Source organism: Zosterops lateralis (assembly GCF_965231275.1).
Source record: "Zosterops lateralis genome assembly, chromosome: Z".
Lineage (NCBI taxonomy): Eukaryota > Metazoa > Chordata > Aves > Passeriformes > Zosteropidae > Zosterops > Zosterops lateralis.
This window is the reverse complement of record NC_139800.1, coordinates 31,443,236-31,463,917: the sequence shown is the minus strand read 5'-3', so window position 1 is coordinate 31,463,917 and position 20,682 is coordinate 31,443,236. Positions and strand designations below refer to the sequence as shown.

The 20,682-nt window shown below is 36.6% G+C and overlaps 1 protein-coding gene and 1 long non-coding RNA gene across 8 annotated transcripts in view; one reads left to right on the top strand and one right to left on the bottom strand.

The window, feature by feature from the left end:
* The window catches only part of LOC310922969, a 279,318-nt gene that overhangs the window by 199,637 nt on the left and 58,999 nt on the right, over window positions 1–20,682 (bottom strand). The gene's annotated exons all lie outside the window — the stretch shown is intronic.
* The window catches only part of MPDZ (multiple PDZ domain crumbs cell polarity complex component), a 91,856-nt gene that overhangs the window by 43,282 nt on the left and 27,892 nt on the right, over window positions 1–20,682 (top strand). For 4 of the 7 annotated variants that reach the window (XM_083883087.1, XM_083883085.1, XM_083883091.1 and 1 more), the window contains 9 exons: window positions 2,372–2,530; window positions 5,365–5,652; window positions 6,553–6,676; window positions 9,722–9,920; window positions 12,781–12,822; window positions 16,297–16,401; window positions 17,200–17,292; window positions 17,778–17,955; window positions 20,058–20,168. In XM_083883087.1, coding sequence (XP_083739213.1) covers window positions 2,372–2,530; window positions 5,365–5,652; window positions 6,553–6,676; window positions 9,722–9,920; window positions 12,781–12,822; window positions 16,297–16,401; window positions 17,200–17,292; window positions 17,778–17,955; window positions 20,058–20,168 — 1,299 coding nt within the window. The remainder of the gene's footprint in view (window positions 1–2,371; window positions 2,531–5,364; window positions 5,653–6,552; window positions 6,677–9,721; window positions 9,921–12,780; window positions 12,823–16,296; window positions 16,402–17,199; window positions 17,293–17,777; window positions 17,956–20,057; window positions 20,169–20,682) is intronic. The other 3 variants (XM_083883090.1, XM_083883088.1, XM_083883089.1) reach the window with 3 other exon arrangements.

The following is a 20,682-nucleotide window of genomic DNA, read 5'->3' as shown; positions in this document are numbered from 1 at the left end:
TCTGACTGTAAAAACTGGCATCTAGAGGCTTTGGTTTTTTTGCATGAGCTGTGAATCTGGCCTATGATATATTAATTGCTGAAGAAAAGAAAAAGTATTTTGCTGATGTTTTCAAAAGTGCATGGCTATCCACTTGTCCCTTGCATGCACTGAGCAGCCCTTTGGACATGTCACCTTTTTAGAGAAATGTTCATGTGGTTATTTTTCTATGTATCATAATAGATCACTTTTCTACTGTGGAAAGTTTTTGATACTCCCTTTTTGCATGTAATCCAGCCTTACAAGGAACACTGTCTGTCTTCAAAAGCTTCAAATACTTCCTCCTAATAATATTCTTTAGCTTTCAACATCAGTCAGTGATTATGAGATTTACAAGGTCAAAAGGTGTTCACTTGTACAAACAATGCAGCTTACCTGAGCACAGTTCCTTACTTAGCCCAGAAGTTACCAATAAGAACTCAGATTAAAAAGACACAGGAAATAGGGCGCTACAAAAAAGAAAAAAATCCCCCAGCACCTCCTCCCAGAAAATTAAAAAGTAAACGAATGCAGAATACACATGTGTATGTGGTATTCCAAGTGTGTATTCTTATGGTTGTTTGTTCTGGCCTGGATCTGTTGTTGAAATTATTAGGGACTCATTTTCTGGAGACTTGAACAGGGAAGTAGCTTCTAAACACCAGAACTTAGTTCATTAGAGAAAACCTCAAAATTAAACAAAAACCCAAAATGGATCCTGTCAAGGTGAAAATCTCTGCATTACTGCTTCCAGCAGGTTTGCTGTTTTTTCACATTTGCAGATGACAAACTGGCATAATAATTGCCTTTAAACAAGACTATATGTTTTTAATTCTTCAGTTTGTTATCTTTAGCAGTTAGATAACAGTATTTGTCTTCTTCATTGAGAAGAAGCATGAGCTTTATATTCTAAATAACCTTTAATTAAAGATGTGTTGAAATTATCAGATTAAAACTATCTTAAAAATTTGGCTTCCATCTGTGGTTCCTATCAAAAATACCTTGTGAAAAAAAGCAATGAAAATGCATGACATAATAAAATTGTCAATCGAGTTTGTCAGTTGTCAAATGTGCAAAATAGGAAACTAAATGTGCAGTCATCCCGCTGAAGATATGTTTTGAGAGTGTACATACGAGATACTGTTTTTCATAGACAACTCTGTATGCAGATTTTACAGATAGTCCTGAATTTTCACAACACTTTTTTTAGGGCATAGCTTTGTTGAAATGAATATGGATTTTCAAGAAGATGAGCTGAAAGTAAGTCACAGCAAAAAAGCAGTTTGGATTAGCAGTTAAGTCTGTAGGCTTGAAATAATAATAAAAAAATAATCCTTTTTACCCTGAAAATGAATCAAGGTGTTTAATTACTGCCTTACAAGGAGATTGTTGCTATTGCTGTAATAGATTCATAATTTGATTAGCACAGGGGCTGAAAAACAAATTAGATCCCATCTCTGAAGATGGGTGCACTCATCTGCTTCATAGAGGTTTATAATACAGGCATGGCTCTTAACCCAGTGATCATTTTTGTTAGCCTACACTATGTTCTTGAGCTCTGCCAGGAAAATGAAATAATAATCAGAATGTTGTATATGAAGCACCATAAATTAGGGGTTTTAGGGCTTGATTTAATTCTAGTATTTTAAAGAATATGAGTCTTGGAAAAAATATATTTTGTTTAAAAAAAAGGCAAAAATACTACCCATGTAAATGTCTGAAACTTTAAAAATTTTTGTTTCTAATACAAGAGAAATAGAAATATAGGAATGCCCATAGTAATCTTGTAAAAAGTAAAATGATTTAAAATCTAGTAAAAAAATCACATAATGATTTTTTAATATAAATGCACTGTAAAACATTGCAGTTTCCAGATTGTTTTTAAAGGAGTACAAAAATAACTAAGCCTAAGAAGTTGAGTGAAGGGAACATTCCTGACATGTGGCACCAAGTGAAGCTCATTACTTTTTTCTGTGCTAATTTTTTTGTAAAAGAAAATTTAAAAGAAAAAAGCCCCAAATAAATGAAAATATAGACACCAAGAAGCACAGCAGAATTCTCCCAACACTCTGTACTTCTATTAATAGGCATGAGCGTGCCTCAGCCCTTCAACTTACTCTTGTTCAGACCCTTGCTTTACTTCCTATATTCTTTGCAACCTTTGAAGAAGTCGTAACACAGATTTACTGGAAGCAGACAATTTTCCTACTGTGCTGTGCAGGTGCAATTTTAATCTAAAACATGGAATGAAAAAGAAGAAAAATATCAGTATGTAGTGGCTGGTGTCCATGTGTTTGAGGCTTATGTGGTGTGATGGCAACAGCCTGGCTGATTGAATTGCTTTTGTTGTTAGGTGGACTCTGGCGAGGCAGATCTAGCGGATGAGTCCACCTTTGGACCACAGTATTCTCTAGAGAGAGACGTGTTCCAGGATTCAGTGAGAGCTCTGCATGACAGTGCCGGTAGTGGTGAGGTGAACGACAGCTTCTCTCTTCCATTATCAACACCAAAGGTAAAGTCCAGGATCATTTTATTGATGGCAAACTTTGATTTTGAATGTGAGCAGGCTGTATTATCAGATATAAATATTTTGTGTTACTCTGGTTCAAAATGCTCTGTTTGCTACCAGGATAAAATTTTGTTCAGAGAACTGCTGATGTCTTGTAGATTGAACAGAGAGGTAGATGGAAGGCACAAAGCTTGGATTTTTTGCTAGATAAAGCATGATATAGCCAGAGTATGGTGAGATGTTTGTAGTATTAAAGGTGTGGTGAGCAGTCCGCTAGAAAAATATAATTATAATTCAAAGCATAGTAAAGAGTGGTAACACAAGATTACTCTGTTGCTCTATATTTTAGTATGAAAAACAAGATTAAGTTTTCATCCTGACTTTTGCTTTTATGCTTCATAATCAGTATGTTTCTGTGGTTTTGAATTAACTTTCCATAATGATCCTGTATTAAAATTAAATCCACATATATCAAAACTCTGATAATAATTTTTATATAAAGCAATAAAGGGAGATTTATTTAAGAGTGTTAAGAAGATCAGTAGCTTTTTGATTCTTGGTGACATACCCACGATGACCTGATTGTGTTTTATTTCTTCCCATGGTTTTCATGTTCTTTCTTTATTTTGTATCTTTAGATTTGTTTCACTAACCTAGAGCTTTCCAATTCCATTCTCCTAGCAGTCATCATTGAAAATCACTGGGTTTGGAGTCTGTGGTCTTGAATAGAGTACACACTTGAGCTGCAGTAACTCCCACTAACCGTTCTGGAATATGCTTAGCCCTTCTGAGGCATGGTTTAGAAAGCTAGATTCATCTTCTAATGGTTTCTCCTAATCCACATAAGAGCACATCTCTGCTGTGCCAGTGGGACAGCTTGCATTGTTCAACTCTGTAATAGTTACTTAAACAGATTATGCATTTTGCATGCTTAGGAGTATTTTGTGACGTAGAGACTGGATTTACATTAAATCACATGGAGGTTCTAGAAAGTTTTTGGTTATTTTCACCATTGACTTAAACATAGCTTTGCTTTACATACTGTTTTAAAGTACCATAGTCCTGACCTTTCAGTGTTTGTCTCTGTACACCAGTATGAAGTGAGTATTAAGTTCTCATCAAGTGACCTATTCATGATTCAAAAAACAAGTATAGTGGGAAAATCTGTTCATTAATGAAGACTCTTGAAGCAAGTGAAATGCAGTAAAAATTAAAACAGCCCTATTTGATGCTGTGAGGAATGCAGAGATATTTAAGTTATTTCTGGCTGCAGGGCAGTTGCCAGGTTCTGAGTGTCACTTTGGTGTCACATTTAGAACAGGTGTTGAAAAACATACTTAAGATAATGCAGATGCTCTAGTGAGGCCACATGTTACTATAGTTATGAATTCCTGGAATTGTGTTTGTCCTAAAAAATTACAGCACTGGCTTTTCTTTAAGTGAAACAAAAATTAAAAATAGTAAGTGATGCATATATACACATCATGTACGTGATGCATATATATGCATACATTTTAATATGTATATATGGCATATGAAATAAATATTGAGTGTGATTTGAAACTTATTTTCACTAGTCTGGAAATGAGTACAAAACAGACTTAAAAGTAAATGTCCCAGCTGTATTTAAAATCTTACAAAATAATTTAAATAGATTATAGTATTGTGTTCTGTTCTCAAAAGGGTAGGAAATTATGTCATTGATTATATCATGCAGATTAGTTGTATTTAGGCTCTGCTCAATTACCTTCTCAGCTGTTACTTAAACCACTTATCTACTGGTAAGCCTTTTTTGATTCTTGTCTACAGACGGAAACAAGCATGCACTTCATGAGAGTTGACAAAAATGAATTCTAAGGCTCTTGAGAAAAAATATTTTTAAATATCCCCAAATCCTGGGAAGCATATCTCTGGAGCTTTTTGGAGAAGGACTAGAACAATTAATAGAACCAGTAAATAACAACAAAGACAGAGGTAGTTGATTTTGAGTTCTTTATTGCATTTCAGGAAAAAATCTCTAATATTGATACAGAGCCTTTAAGTCTTAACTTCTAAGTCCTTTATATATCATTTTAAAATCTAACTTTTTAAAAATAACTTACTTTAAAAGGTCAGCTAGAGAATATTTGAAGTTTGGGTTTTTTTCCAGAATGTTGTGATTACTGAAATCCCTTGAAACATTTCAAAGACAGGGCCTCAGAATCTTGGAAGTCTAAAGAAATGCGTAGAGAACTTAGTTTTAGTACTGTAGCCATAATGGGTAATTTGCAATAATCATTAACTGGTAAGCTTCTGTAATTGCATTATTGTATTTCATTGTTGTCACACTTCAAATCCCCCATATTCACATTTTGCTGAGGTTTGACCAAGTTTTCACTTGTCACTCTTTCTGAGGAAGAAAAATCTTAATATATTTGTGCTCAGTTAAATGGATGATAACATTGCATTCTTATTGTCTGAGCTGCTTGAAATTCCTCTTTGCTTGCTAAGTGTGCGGAAAGTAAAGACACTGGCCTTGCAAAGTTCTTTCACCTAGGGAAAACAACTGGATGCTTGAATTTTAAAAACTTACTGGAGTCATTCAAGTTAGAGTCAGTAACTTATTTTACTTATTTCTGGTATTATAAAGAAGAAGAAATGGTCTAAGAAATCAAGTTCACTTTATAGGAGAATGAATGCCTGTAGGGAGCTGCAGATGAGGTTGATCTTGCTGATATTATAGCAGTATGTTTAAATTCTATGAGATTAGTATTTTGTTCAAGGTTTTAGCATGAAATATAGTTTTGAATTATGCTACAAATGAATTGTGATTGTTCATTGTCTCCTGTGTTGAACAGTCTGTTGGAGAGGAATGCCCAAATGCTGCAGCTGATTTCCATGTATCTGAGAAGAATCTGTACAACATGAATCTGAATCAGAGACTGAGAGATGAAAACTCTGTTGTGGACAGTAGCCTGGAAACTGCAAGTGATTTTACTAAAACAGATCTTCTGACTGTGGAGGTTTCAGATATCAACCAAAATGAAAGTGAAAATACAGCAACATGGACTGGATCTCAGACAACATCAGAAGTTGTATTAAATACAAGCCTTGCTACTACTACACAGCTTGATCCCAATGAAAAAGTAAAGTTATTTGCCTTTTCTTTTTTTAAAAATAAAAATTGAAAAAAACATACAGAAAGGCTGTAATTAGACCAAAGAATTTCCTGGAGAAATTGTCACAGGCCAATAGCCATGTATATTTATTGGATTATTAATGTCCTTCAGATGTGTTAGCTCACATCAAAGCTTTGAGATGTAGACCTTTCCAAAACAGGACAAAATGTATGTCATCAAGACTGTATTTTCTCAGAGGGGTATAAACAAATCTTCTCAGACCTAATATCATAGGTACTGCTGGAGCACGATGTCCCCCCTGGGCAGGAGAGGGAGTTTTTCTTAGCCCTTGTTAACCTTCAGAGGGGCATGAGTGCAAGTAAGAGGTGCACAGCTGCGATCAGGCCTAGGAAGCCAAGGGGGGGTGGTGTGAATGTCTTGCATCATGGTGTTCTTGCAACCCCATGCAGTTCAGCTCACAGACTGACCTGTGACACTACAGTGTACAAACATATGACATTTTCCTTTATATGACAGTCCCTGTGACGTGTTTTTATTTATTCTATTCAGTGATTCATTAAGAAATGCTTAAAAGAGCTGCAATTTCTTACAAGAATTGTTACTTTATTACTGGCAGATTGTCAGACATCTGTGGTAAATTAATCTGAAGCCCTTGAATTCATTCTACTAATTTTAATGTCCCTAAATTAAAAATGTACTTTGTGATATATTTGGTATATTGCCTGAAAGAAAACTGAAATCATGATGTTAATTTGATCTTTGATGGGCTCACTTTTCCAATGTCTGTATAAGGAATCTGACTTAATTATGTGTGTAGCTTTTGTGCAAGGGAAAAGTTGAAGTCAGTATGACCAATCTTATTTTTATCTTGGTAGTCTGAACTGGTGTTATATTCCTTTATGTTAGGATCAGTTGCTTTTAATGGAAAAGAGATGCCCAGTATCTTTGGAGGGAAGTTCCGCGCCCCCAAATTCAGTCAAAAACATGTATGAGAAGACTATCATTATTGCAAAAGGCAATTCAAGCTTAGGTAAGTTAAGCAAACTTTTTTGTAAACTCTTCACGAATATGGCTGATGGTTTCTCTTGTATGTTCCCTGTTTTATTAGTAAGAACGAAATATTTTCCATTTAGTGGGGACAGGATATTCTTTCTTTGCTGCTCTTGCCCTGTTTGACTGTGATGGTACTGGATCCATTTGCTGTCACTGTAAACACATAAGTGAAATGTGCAGTCTCACTGAGAATTTGTTTTCCCATGAAGGAGTTCAGTCTTTCCTAAATGTTAACAGAACAATTTTAATGCATTATTTCTCAACATACTAATATAGTGGAAAAGCAAGATATGGACAAGAAATGCTCTAGAAGAACACTATGGTCAGGGGGCTGCGGATGAGACTTTCAGATATTTGTGATCACAAAATGGTCTTGTTTTCTGAGGATGCAAAGGAATAAACAAGCTGTTTGCTTCCTTGCCTCAAATTTATGCTTGAATCCAAAGTGCTTCAATGTTTCTGAAAATTATGTCATTGGTAAATTTAATAGATAGTATTTTTGGCTTAATGATTGTACTGAAGTTCAAATTTTTAAAATATCTTCAGTCTGCAACTTCCTGAGCATACTGACTAGAAACACATTTTGGAGTGGACACACACTACAGATGATAATGTTTTTCATGGTCCTATCCTGCTCTCAGGTGTAGCCCTGGGCAATCTGTGAGGCATAACCGGAATAGAACCCTCCCAGAACCCATGCTGAGAAGGCTTTGTATTGAAAAGCAGTGATGCATCTCTCCTGTTAGTGGCTTGTGTGTTCATTTGGTTTGATTTAGGTTCCTGGTGCTGTTTCTCCCAGCTAGCTGCATAATCTTGAAGACCCTCTGGGATTGGTAAGACAGAGCTTTGTGTAGGTGCTGGCTATTAGTAGTAATTCCTCAAATGCTTTAAAATGGGATGTCAGAGAATTGGATGTTTATATACAGTCCCAAGTCAGGGCTTCCTTGCTGTGCAGAAGTGGGTGTCAGTTTTTTACAGCTGTGATGCTGTATTTCAGTGGGCACCTTGACCTGGAATAAACTGCTTTCTGATGGCTGAATGCTGTCTGCCACAAATCACCTTCATGAAACAGCCATCCTTCAAAATAGATGTGGTTTAAAATCAGAGTCTCAAAAATAGAAAGATGTACAAAAGGCTGATATGGGAATAAGGTTTATCTCTCATTGGTATATGGAGCTTGGTTAACTTCTACCTTTACTGGCCTCATTGCCAGGCTGTATGTGCAGGTCCCAATGCCTTTTAAAGCATGTGGATTCTGTAAAAAAATTGTTTTGTTTGCAATAAACTATTCAATCAGTGGAGTAGGTTTTCATATATGTGTATGAGTATTTTAAGTGCACATCAAAGTGCACTTTTAAGTGAACATCAAAGCAAATTTCATGTCAAGTGTAATATGGCATGAAAATAGAAACTTCAGGCAGGGTCCATATTGGCAGACGTTTTATGTATAAAAATAAGACTGATCTTGATATGTACAAAATATAAGCATGAATAGTGCTTTTTTCTGGCTTTTGACTAGCATTTTTCTTTCAGTCTCAATGCGCTCTTGCCTGGGAAGCAACCCGGGCACAATTACCAATTTACACGTGGCTGCACTGCTTTTATCTTTCATTTCTAAAAAAGCAGCTAAGTCAAGAAGTATGAATTACATTGAAAGCTGCAACATTTAAATGCATCATTTAAATAACTGAGAGTTAAGAACTTTTTTTCCTTTTCACTTGTGTCGCCCATAGTTTGCAGCAGCTCTTTAATGCCACTCGCTGCTAAAGTTCTAACATTTTGACTGTGATTTTTTAAAATATGAGAAGCACTGAAATGCAGAAGAGCTGAAATGCCATTGTCCTATAAAAAATTTGGCAACTTTACAGTGGCATTTGAATTTTTAACCTGAAACTGTAGGTGTCCAAAGTGTGACATCAGCCTTCTGGATCTGTAATGATGATGTCAGCATAGAAAAAGGGAAAGAGGGTCTGTTGTATGTGTGATGTTTTCCTAAAGTGCTATTACTCTACCCTCAGTAATGTCTGTTACTATCTTAACCAAACAGCCAGGTTAGGTTCAGAATTTCAAACCACATTTCAGAAAAATAAAAAAGTTTTTTATTAAGCAGTATTAAGACAGTGGAAGTCCTTCAAGGAAGGACCTCAAAGGTTCCAGTCCTGCATTTCCCACTGCCTTAGTGAAGAACGAAGTTTTTCCTGAAACTGTTACTAGGGTCTGTTTCATGAGCACTAATTGCCCTGAAGATGACAATGACAACTCATGTGTGTAAGAACAGTTACAATGAACATGAAGGCCATCATAGGTTCCCCATGGGCTCATGGTTCCTCATGGGAGAGGAGTGGCCAAGAGCGTATCTGTCTTATTTCCCATTACTGGAAAGAAAATGGAGTTAAAGGGTATAAATATTGAGAAGCAGTATCCTTTTGTGGCACAGGTAAGATGCTGTTTTAAGTAAAATATTGGGCTGTATCCATTAATAATATGCACACTTTTACAGAAGTCAAGATGTTCTTCTGGGTCTAAGCTATGGCCCGCCTGGGAGAATAGGAAGGCAGCCACCATCTCAGTGAGATCTAATTCATGCTTTCTGTTGAAAATAAGTGTGTATTTGTTTTTGGCCTGTTAATTACCTGTTAATTCATTTTGTCTTCTTTCCAAAGAGAGTTGTCATAAACAAAAGTGAAATGTGTATAAACTCAGTGAACTATTAGAAGAGTGTGATTTTAAATGGCTTTTAAGCAATTTCATTATCTTTCTTATTTTTTTCTTAAATATTTCACTATCTTAATTTTTCTTGTACTGAGCTGAGTATGTGAACTGACAAGGTAAAGTTACTGTGGTTGTGATTTGTAATTGCTATCTCAAAGGAGGAGAGTAAGACCAACATTTACAGGCCTAATGATATTGTCAGGTCAGCTGACTGATTTTTCCTTTCCCTGTACCCCAAGTTACATTTCTTTATCTTTTACCCAGAGCTGGGGCTCAAAGACATTAACTGTTTCGTGTGTTTTTACTATAGGGATGACAGTAAGTTCCAATAAAGATGGTTTAGGAATGATAGTTCGCAGTGTCATCCATGGAGGCTCAATAAGTCGTGATGGACGGATTGGTGTGGGGGACTGCATCCTGTCCATTAATGAGGAGTCAACCACTAACTTAACCAATGCACAAGCCCGGGCTATGTTGAGACGACATTCACTCATTGGACCAGACATAAAGTAGGTAAAACTAAGTGATGAATTATGGTCGGAAAAAGATGATAATCAAAATTTGTTTATTTATGCAAGTATTTTAAATTAAAATTTTGGTACTCCACATCAATTTACCTTTTAAGTTGCAGTGTCGGATGGATAATTTACCTACAGATTACATTTCCATGGATTTCAAAGACGGGATCACTTATGTGAGAAGCTTCAGATGTTCTTAGAAATCATGTCATGAGTATCATCATTATTGCTGCCCTGCCTAGTTTTATTGAAAGAGTAGGATTAGACAGAATTTTGCATTCATAGTATGACTCTTCTAAAGAAAGTTGCAATTTTCTCAAAATGTTTGTGGTTCTTGAAGGTGGACTGTCCTGGCCATTGCACAAGTAACTTCATTTAGTTTTTTAATGGGTTTTGGTTTTTTGGGTGCCAGACAGAAAATATGAAATACGTTAATGCAGAAAATTAATGCTTAAAACATTTCAATATGTCTATGAAAAACAGTACAAACACTCTGCTTCTTGTAGTCATTTCCAGGTTTTTATTAGTACATATGAATGAACTGTTGTTCTTGTACATAACTATCTGCTCTTGGTAGTAGTAGTTTTAAATTTTCAATAATTAATACAAGTTTTGAGAAATCCAGTTGAGGAAAAAGATTCTTCTTCTAAAGTTCATACAATTTACAATATTTTTACTGTCTTAAAGTACAATTCTTTCTGGTCGCTGTGGTTGTGGAATTAACTTTGCCCACAGGCATTGTCTGGAAATTAGGCTGTACCTGAAGATGTGGGTGGAACTGCAGACACACTAATGCTGGGTTTACAGCTTCAAAACTTGGTGACTGTTTTCTCTGTTGAGGCTGTGGTAACATTGGTTGGGTCAGATATGGAAATGGTTTAATGGAGTTGTTGGCAATAGATGCCTCTACTTATTCAAGAGGGTGATCTTGAAAGAATCAGTCCAGTTCCAGTGTGGTATGGGTAACTGTGGTTAGAACTGAAATTGGAATGGACGGCAGGGCATTCCATACTTGCTGAGAAGTATTCTAACTTGGAAGAGACCTAGTATTTTGGGAATAGGTGGGCAAAATATCTTCACTATGGATAATGGGTTTACTTGCCTGTCCCATAGCTGTCATGTATTTATGATTATGATTTAATGTAAGCCTGTTTAAATAAAGGGAAATGCTCATATAAGTTACATTATTGTTAATGCTGTCAGGAATGTAGGCAAGTCAATGTTGATACAGTGTGACATTGGTTATTACTGTAGGCTTCCAAACTACAACTCCCAACTGTCATGATTAAAGTTGGTTGTATGTGCACATGCATGTGTGTGTATATCTGCTTAGAGACACAAATGCTGCAGCACCATTCTTCTATGAGGAGTCTTTTTAGTGCTACAGTTCATGATCAAATACAGGTGTGTTCATTATTTGTGCTTATCGTTCTATAGCTGCTGTGTTTTATGCTGTGTGACTACAAGCTTTGTTTCGTAGTCTTATTCTTTTGCAGATACATTGGAAATACTAAAATCTTGCCTTAGGTGTGGATATTCAGATTTTTCAGAGAAAAATGCATTCCATTTCTGAAAGATGTTGCAGAAAAAGGGCAGCTGCTATTATAATCCTACTCAAGATTATCTTTTGTTTTGTATTTATGTTCTTTGTTGCATTCCTATGACAAATTTTAAAGTGAAGTCAGCTTCTCCACTTTAGAAACAGAAAGACTAAATTCTTCAGTAGGTTCTAAAGGAGCCTTGCAAGAAAAATGACAGCATTTTTGGGATGATATAGTTTTGCTGTAAAACTATTCAGCATAATCAAACTTGTATTTAATTTTTAACTTAAAGGGGCCATACAAGATCCCAGAATAATACCCACATACAAACATGTGGGTAATACCCCAAATTAGAAATATGGAGATGAGAAGCTTCATATTAAGATAGTTCCTCATGTTTACTGAGAAGGATACACACTGCTCCCTTGTTCCCCTCCCCTCTGAATTTGTCAATTCAGAGCTAACATGGTGCATCACCTTGCAGCATTTTTGATTTAATGGCCATCATTTCAAAGATTTAAGTTGAATCTCTTTGATGTCTTCCTGGGAAAACAAGGGTATGCTAGCACTCAGATGTGACCCTCTAGATATCATTCTTAATCTTAACTGCAAAATTTATTGCTTACCTTTTAGAACTTTTTTGGGGTAGCAGGGTGCCCCCAAAAAGTGATTGAGCAGAAGTATTTTGCTTCCAAAGCTGTATTTCAAACAGTAGCAAATAGTATTTCCAGAGAAACACAAAGGTGTTCTTAGTGGCCATGGAAAGGCATTCTTTAATTCTTTTAAAGGATATTTGATTTTGAATAGTCAAAGAAGCAGCAGTCTGAGTTTCAGACAGTACTTAATTTTTTTCCCTCTCTGTGTGTAGAAAACCAGATGTGTGGCCTTACTGAATGCATTCTGTTTCATTTCTCACTCCACCTTGCCAGGAGATATTATATTTCTGTAATAAAGCCAGTGGTTTGTGCTCAGCAGCAGCTGCTTTTAACATCTGTCAGACAATTATAAAGCTGTTTTAGCATTCACCTGACTAAACGAGGGGATGAATTCCTGATCAAGAAATAAGAGAGATTATAATTCCATTTTCCATGCCTCTTAATAATTGCTGCTATAGACAATAATAAAGAGCAGATGTTTTCTGGGTTAGATGTAGATGAAATAGAGGTGGAACAGGACAAAAAAAACGAAAGGGAACAAAAAAAAGCTCATACTTCTACATACATAAGTATGCCTCTCGCATTCAGCATGAGACATTGATATTAATTAACACCATTGTAAAAAGATGCTGCATCGTATGCTTCACATTCTAGATCTTCTCCAGCACCTGCTGATGATCAGGCCCTCTGTTATGTGTGAGTATTGGCAATTCAGAAATTCATTATGGCTCTGTGTTGCAACTTGTCTGTAAAATCATTCCATGCTTTTATGACATCAATAGTAATGTCAGGGATATATCCAGATATAGGTACATATTCTCTTTCTTCTCATGTATGTATGCACATGTGGCTGCAATGTGGATGTGTATATATATATATTTAATTTAAAAAGATACAACTGTATGTGTATAATTGTATTATATATTTATATGTGGCTTTAAACTTGAAGATTGGAGCACACTTTCTAAGTCTGGAATGAAAATACTTGTATTCTAAAAAAAATTTGCTAGTATTTTTAAATTTCATCTATGACAGCCACCTGAGATGTGCTCAGAGCACGTGTGCATGTTGTGTGTATGTGTAAAAAGTTCACTTCTAGAATTGGCATGAGTACAATGTACTGATATCTGGATTAATCTCAGTGTCATATTTTCTGTGGCACTTACATTTTACTTCATGTATGCAAGGGTTCAAATTGAACCTTAAATGTTAATTACAGTGATTTGTCCTAAGCATTTTCCATACTTTGTAATTTATTTGTTGGTGTTTCAAGGTTTTGTGTGGCTGTTCAGTCAAGCATGTGATAAATGTTTCTCTGTACTGCATGCAGTGTTGTGTTTACAGGATATTTTCATATGTACAACCATTGGTGTTTCCATTTTCACTGCTTTAGTTGCTAGTGCATATCTCTGGAGGTAGAAGTGGTGATAGCTCACAAGAAAGAAAACCAGAACACTTTTCTTTCAAGCTATACAGCTACAAAAGAGAGGAAGATGGTTAAACCATGCATATACTTTCCTTCGAAATTGTTGAACTTTAATTTTTCTTGCAGCAAAGAAATATGAAACAGAAGTGGAGCACTCATTTATTTATTTTGTTTTCTCTGTCTTCATGTCTGTTTTCTGGCCCTTGTTTCTTTTACTGTCTTCCCTGTAGCTGTATTAAGACAATTACCATCTCTTTTGCAGATGAATTATTCAGGTGCCTTGGTGGGGTTTTATTTCTGCTTTACAGCACAAAGTTCAACAGAATTGGTCAGAAGAGCCAAAAACACTTCTTATTCTGGGCCCCTATTCATCCCAGCCACAGGCTGAGGTATTCAGGATGGTGCTGAATGTCTTCAGACCTCACTTTGACCTGCAAGTGAGCTCCAGCAGCAATCCAGCAAGTGATGGCTTTGATAACTGTGAGGTGTCTGTCTGTGAGCACTAAGCAGGGAAAATATTTTTTCCTTTCAATAATAAGATGCAGAACAGAGCAGGAGGACAGTCACATCAGTAAGACAGGTAATAAAAGCAGTTAGGGAAAGCTTTGCAGTTAACTGGACTTTGGAAATCATCAGCAAGATACAAAGGTGAACTCCACGCAAAATATAACTTTTTATGTATTTGATCCATGTAGATTTTCATGTATATGTTATTTCTTTTCAAAATGCAAGTGTTCTGGTTGATATTTCTGAAAAAACTGAAGCATTACAGAAACCTAAATAAGAATGAGCATATAGACAGGAATGAAGAGTTAAAAACATAATGAATGTTCCTTTGAGTGCTTTAAATTAGGCTATTTAGAACTGTAGTTAAGAACTAGGATAGAAATAATGTGTTTTTCCAAAGAGCTAAAATATAGCAGCTCCCAGTAAGATTATCTAAATATTATTCCATCTGTGGAAATCAATTAGGTAATTTGGTGGCTGAATTTTAGATGCATTTTTTTTAATGGTAAAGCAGACCTCTTTTCTTTATACTTCTGGTGCTGGACACAGAAAAGGAATCTAAGGCAGCTTTTCAGAGACATTTCTAAGTAGCATTTAAAACTCTCTGAGACCATCCTTTGAGTTACACTTTTTTAATGATTCAGCACAATGTCAGTTATTTAATCATATAACAAAACACAATAGGGTATCCCAGAAGCTGGAGTGCATCTGGTTTGCCTCCCCCTGAAGATCCCCTCTAGTACTCTTGTATGGAGTAAGGACTACTACTGCCCTGGACCTTGGCGCTCTGAGTAATTATTTGCCTTGAACTCCTTGAAGAAAAGGACTAGACAAGAGTTGATATATACTGGACACTGTACTATCAGAGGTCACACTCTGCTGTATACATTCAGGCTGAGTCTGAGATGACCTGTTTCTTTTGTGGGAGTGTGCCATTCTCCTTTTCATGCTTTGAACTATAGCTTCCAGCTTTAGTTTAGCATAAAGGCGATTGTCTTCTAGCCAGAAGTTCTGTTTTCTTTGCTGTATCTTTCTGCCAAGGAAAAAGGACTTTATTTCCTACTTACTTTTATAAGGGATGAATATAACTGAATGCTACATTTTCTTACATTGAAATGTAACTTGCAGGTCTTACAGGTTTTGTAGAGGCAAGTTATTCTAATGGGCCTGTTGGATGAAGCTGCTGGTGATGAACAGGGTCAGCTCCTTGTGAAAGCCTCAGACTTGAGAGAGCCTCTTCCCTGCAGCTTACATATCCTTGTGAAGTGGCCGGGATCTTTTTTCTTTAGCCCTCTCTCTTCCATGGGGAAATGTGTTATTTTTTCTTTTAACAATGTGATGTATGGCAATACAGACTTTTTTTTTTCCCCTGCCCTTTTTCATCAGCCTTACTTCTTGGTATACTTGATTCTGATACTTAAACTGTAGAATTTTAAGAAGACAAAGCATCATTAAAGGAGGGCTATCGATGTAGCCCTGTTTGTATCATGGTATATATTGTGGTATCCTTTGGCCTCCCAGATGGAAGCTTTCCAAAAAATATTCCTCAGGCCTTAATCTTTTTTTCCCCTTTTTGTTTCACTCTCCCCAGTCTATTGGGCCATTTCTGTTTCTGGCATTCAAACATCAAGTGGAGTCTGCACATCATTTGGCTGATAAAACACAACTGTCTGACTGTCCTAAACTGATTAGAAGTGTGTGAAGGCCTGGAGGAAGGAGTTTAGCAGAGGATTGGTCCCTGTGGCATAGGTGGTGTGCTGTAACACATTTTTATGTCCAAACCTCACTAAAGGTGTAGAAATCTAAAATAAATGCAAAACCACCCAAAAGAGCACAAAACCTCCTACAGGCCAGCTTTCAGAAACATTTTCAGCATTCAGTGAGGGTGGTAATGGTTCCTCAAACCTCACAGACCCTTCAATGTTTGTCTTTGCATGAGGAATCCATATTTGAATGAAGCTGGGTCGTCTCTTGTTAAATTCCTGTCACTGTGCAAGTACCATTTACTTTAATTACAAAAAATTATGTGCTGTTCAGCTACCTGATTTGACTATAAATGTGTACTTGTTGCAAAGTCGCAAAGAATTTGTATAATTCTTATTCCCAACCTACCTGCACTGTGGCTTTAAAGTCAGCAAAGTACTCCTGAGTGGCTTCTTCGTATCCATATCTCAAACCTGTTAAAAGGAGGACTGGCATTCCATATACTAGTTTAATCATGTCCTATTTTATTGCAGTATTACATATGTGCCAGCAGAAAATTTAGACGAGTACAGGGCCAGTTTGGGACAACAGACAGAGAGAGCTGTGCCACTTGAACTTTTTCCTTCACATATTGTCAGGTGAGTCAAAAGGCTTACACCTTTCTCCCAAATAGCTCTCAAATGTAACTTTCCATACACCTTGCACATTTTAGGAAGACAAGTTTTATTTTAGAAGAGATGGGAGATGGATTATTTTCTTCAAACCAGCAGCAACTACAAAAAAAAGCTGTTAAAACTACAGTTTTTGCTTTGACTAGCAAATTTTTAAGCATTTTTACAAGGCTGTTTGGTATGTCCAAAAAGGAGATTGAATTCTTTCTCATCCTGTATTCCCCTTAATTACCATACAATTGGATTTCTGGATTGCCAGAAATACCGAAGTGCTTCCAACATACGGCTTAGGTATTGATGGTCTTTCCAAAACATAACTGGAAAAAAATAAGTTGTCCCATTCTTTTCCTTGAGTTTCAAAAATTCATTGCAGTTACAGTTTAAAATTTCAAAGTGATTAGTACTTGGTTTTTTGCAATTCATCTCCAAAAGCAATAAGTTTAGTTGAGTGCTGCTGTTGTAATTTCTTTCATTTTGAAAACAATAAATTAGCTTTAGCTTTGATTTGGTTCTGGTTCCAAATTGCAGTCTTTTATTCTGTGTTGTGGATAGAAACTTCAGATAAGCCACTTGCAGATAAAAAGTGAGCAGGGGATCCCTGAACACCAAATGTGTTCTAAAAGACAGAAAAAGAAGTTCCTTACATGAATCTGGTGTGCAAATGCTGATACTGGCAGGGTGACTCAATATATGAAATTTTTCAGAAAAAAATAGTGATTATGCATATTCTTTAGAAATAAATTGAATGTTCTTGTTTATCATCAGGGAACTCCCAGAGCTTCCAGAACGTGAAGAGGGGGAGGGAGAAGAAAGTGAACTTCAAAATGCAGCTTTCAGTAACTGGAACCAGCCCAGAAAGTAAGTGCAGATCTAGTTGCACATTATGAAATGTCATATGAAATTTGAAAATTTTGAAACTTATTAAAGAAGAATAAAAACCCAACAGAATCCCTGTACTTACGTATGTTGTGCATTGCAGGAGTGATTAACAATTGACTTTAACTGCCATTGGGCCAAATCCCTGCTGTCTAGCAGTGTCTTGATTGTTATAGGAATTTATCTTTACTTATTCCAAGCTGACTCTCAGGGATTCAGTCAAAAAAGATGAAGAGAAAGATTCAAATTTTCTATTAGAATCCAAAACAAAGTGACCAATACTAGATTCAGTTACAGAATTTCTAACTAGTCCAGTGGATAACTTCCACTGAAAGACAAAACTTTGCAAGGAGTTATTTCAGAATATTTTAAAATAATTGTGCAAATCCAGGTTTCTTCAGTGTGCAGCTTTGTCATAATCACAACAGATTTTAATTTAGTTTGGCTCTCTTTTTTTGTCACAAAAGGGTCGAACTCTGGAGAGAACCTAGCAAGTCATTGGGGATCAGCATTGTTGGAGGGCGAGGTATGGGAAGCCGCCTGAGTAACGGAGAAGTCATGAGAGGGATCTTTATCAAACATATCCTGGAAGACAGCCCAGCTGGCAAAAATGGAACACTGAAAACTGGAGATCGGATTGTAGAGGTACCATCTGAATGCCTTTTGCTGCAATTTCCCCAGCATTTCAGGAGACACTGTGATGGATGTGTGATGGGCTGACAGCTTTGCAATTGCTACAGCTGATATCACTTGAGCCACACAGACTGTAGTACCGTTCTGCTGATGTTTGTGTGCAGACAGCTGCCTGTTAAGTTGAATATCCAACCTGAAACAGATGATTGACTGTGCAAGCAGGGGTCTACAAAGCCAGCAGTTTGGCCTGCCTGTTTGAAAACCAGAATGTGTAGGATAAAGCTTAAGTTTGGTGAAATGAAAAGATTTTTCACCTTTACATAGCGGGTAGCAATAGAAACAGCCAATGCAAACCATGCAAATGAATGCCAAGATAATTTCCATCTTAAATCTTTATTGATTCACATAATTCTTGTGCAGAAGTTAAGGGAAGCACAATTCTTTTTTTTCCTGATGTGAAGAAATCTGTGTTCGATACTTGATACACCAGGAAAGTTTTGCCCATGCCTGAGTGTAATGTGATACTGCAGGATGGGATTTATCTTCATTTCCCTTCTACTTAGCTAGTCCTGTGCTCATGCAGCCACTTCTGCTTTCTTACTTAAAGATATTGAAGAATAAACATACTGAAGGGAATAATCTTTCCTGGCATGACTATGAGTGCCAGACGCTGCCCTATCTGCAGTATCAGGCTAATAGGAACTGCCTTGATTTAACCCTGCTGATGTCCTTAGCTGACTGTCCATCAGTAAGAAGCACAACAAGCAGAGTGATGGAGTTGGTGATTCTGTCTCAGACTAGGCTTGACTTACATGGTGGTACTGAAACTGCAGTTTGCTGTTTGCACAAGATCGAGGATCTTGAAATAATACCTTAGTATAGGCAGCACTTTCTATGGCAGGATGGAAAGGAGGTGGATGGGAGGTGGAATTCTGCTTGAAGGCCACAAAGTTAAAAACATTTATTTCACCTGAATAACTGGATTTTTATGAGTGCAGTTGTCTCTGACAGTGATGCTTGCCGAACCTGGAATGGGTGGGTGGAATCAAAATGTTGTGTTGATGTGACTGTTTCTGAATGGAGGGTTTCAGTTTCTCAAGTTGTGGCATATGTAGACTTCAATCTCTGTAGTGCCTACAGTTTTCCAGACATGGGAAGTTGGAAGGTGTTACAGGTGTTATTTTTCAGTTCCTCATAGGTTTAGAACTTCTCTCAGACTGTTTTTGTGCTCTCTTATTTGCACTGGATGTTTAAGTTTGAGGTAGAGTTGGACAATTAAAAAGTTGTAAGGGTAATCTTCATCATATAGGTTTGTGTGCTAAAACTGCCACTAACGAATAACCTTTCTTTGTTAGCTTCTAACTTTTATTGTGGTCATTGTGACAGTACTTTACTGATGCTAACCTCGCCTTAACATTGTACTTACCTGGATAACAGAACAAGTTGTTTTACACACCCATACATATACAGACATGAAAAAAAACAGCCAGGCACAAACTTGTCCTTAGCCATCCTGTGTAAATGCATTCTTCCAGAAGATACAAAGGTTTTCAGCTCTGTCCTAAAAAATTAACTTCTGAAGAAAGTGTCTAGTAGCTACAATTGATCTTGCTTAAAGAAAAAAAAAAAAAAAAAAAAAAAAAAAAAAAAAAAAAAAAAAAGTATACTGTATACTGGCATATTACCCCATCATGAAAGACTTTCCAGCATCTAACAAGTTTCAGTTTGTAAATCTCATAAAGTCCTGGGTAATAGTTTTTTCTTGAGGTGGGATTTATGGGAAGCAGTATTTGGTAAACACTCCTACTTTTTCTGTGTTATCATATCTCTTCTGTAACATTACTTGTGGGAAAACTTACAGAGTCTGAACTAAAAATGTTGAAAAACCTGTTCTTAAAACAGAGGAATAAGAGAATATTTATTTAGTATCCTGTCAGTGCTCTTGGAAATATTAAACCTATGTTTGAGGGACCTCAGGCCAAGTCAGTAGAAAAGTCCACTAGAAACAGAGGTTTGGACTTAGGTTTTGGTCAAAGTTTACTAATCAAAACTCAGAACTGACTCATGACTCTTATAGCTTTTTGCAATGTTAAGATGAGGCCTTCCAATTACAGGTGGATGGAATTGACCTCAGAGATGCCAGCCACGAACAAGCTGTGGAAGCCATACGGAAGGCAGGCAATCCTGTAGTCTTTATGGTACAGAGCATTATAAGCAGACCAAGGGTAAGCATAAAGAATGTGAAAAGAGATGTAATACATAGTAATAGATGAAGGAAATGTTCAAGATGGTGGTATTTGGGAATGGGATATTTAATCCTGAAAGTGCCATCTCAACTATTTTAGGAACAAAGATTTGATTTAAGTATTATTTCCATTTAGAATGAAATTGATTTGGATTTGGAAATACCCTCCAGCACGCCGTCCTCAAACTATTTTGAAAAGCCTCAAGAAAGATAATTTGTTGGGGGGCAGAGTAGGAGTCTAACTAAAACCATCTGTTAGAGATTGACAGCGTGTATGAGGAGCGCATGCAGAAATACAGCACCTGTTAAAAAATTCTGTGGACGTTGATGAAAGGACCTAGAAGTACACGGAAGTTTTCCGTCACTAAACTGCATGGACATTGCAGAAAAAAGCTACTGAGCTTTATTTTAAGTTGCTTGCATCACTAGAAACTAATCTTCCTCGTTGTAGAGTCTGTGTAAGCTGCATGTTTATTTACTAGCTGTCTCATAAC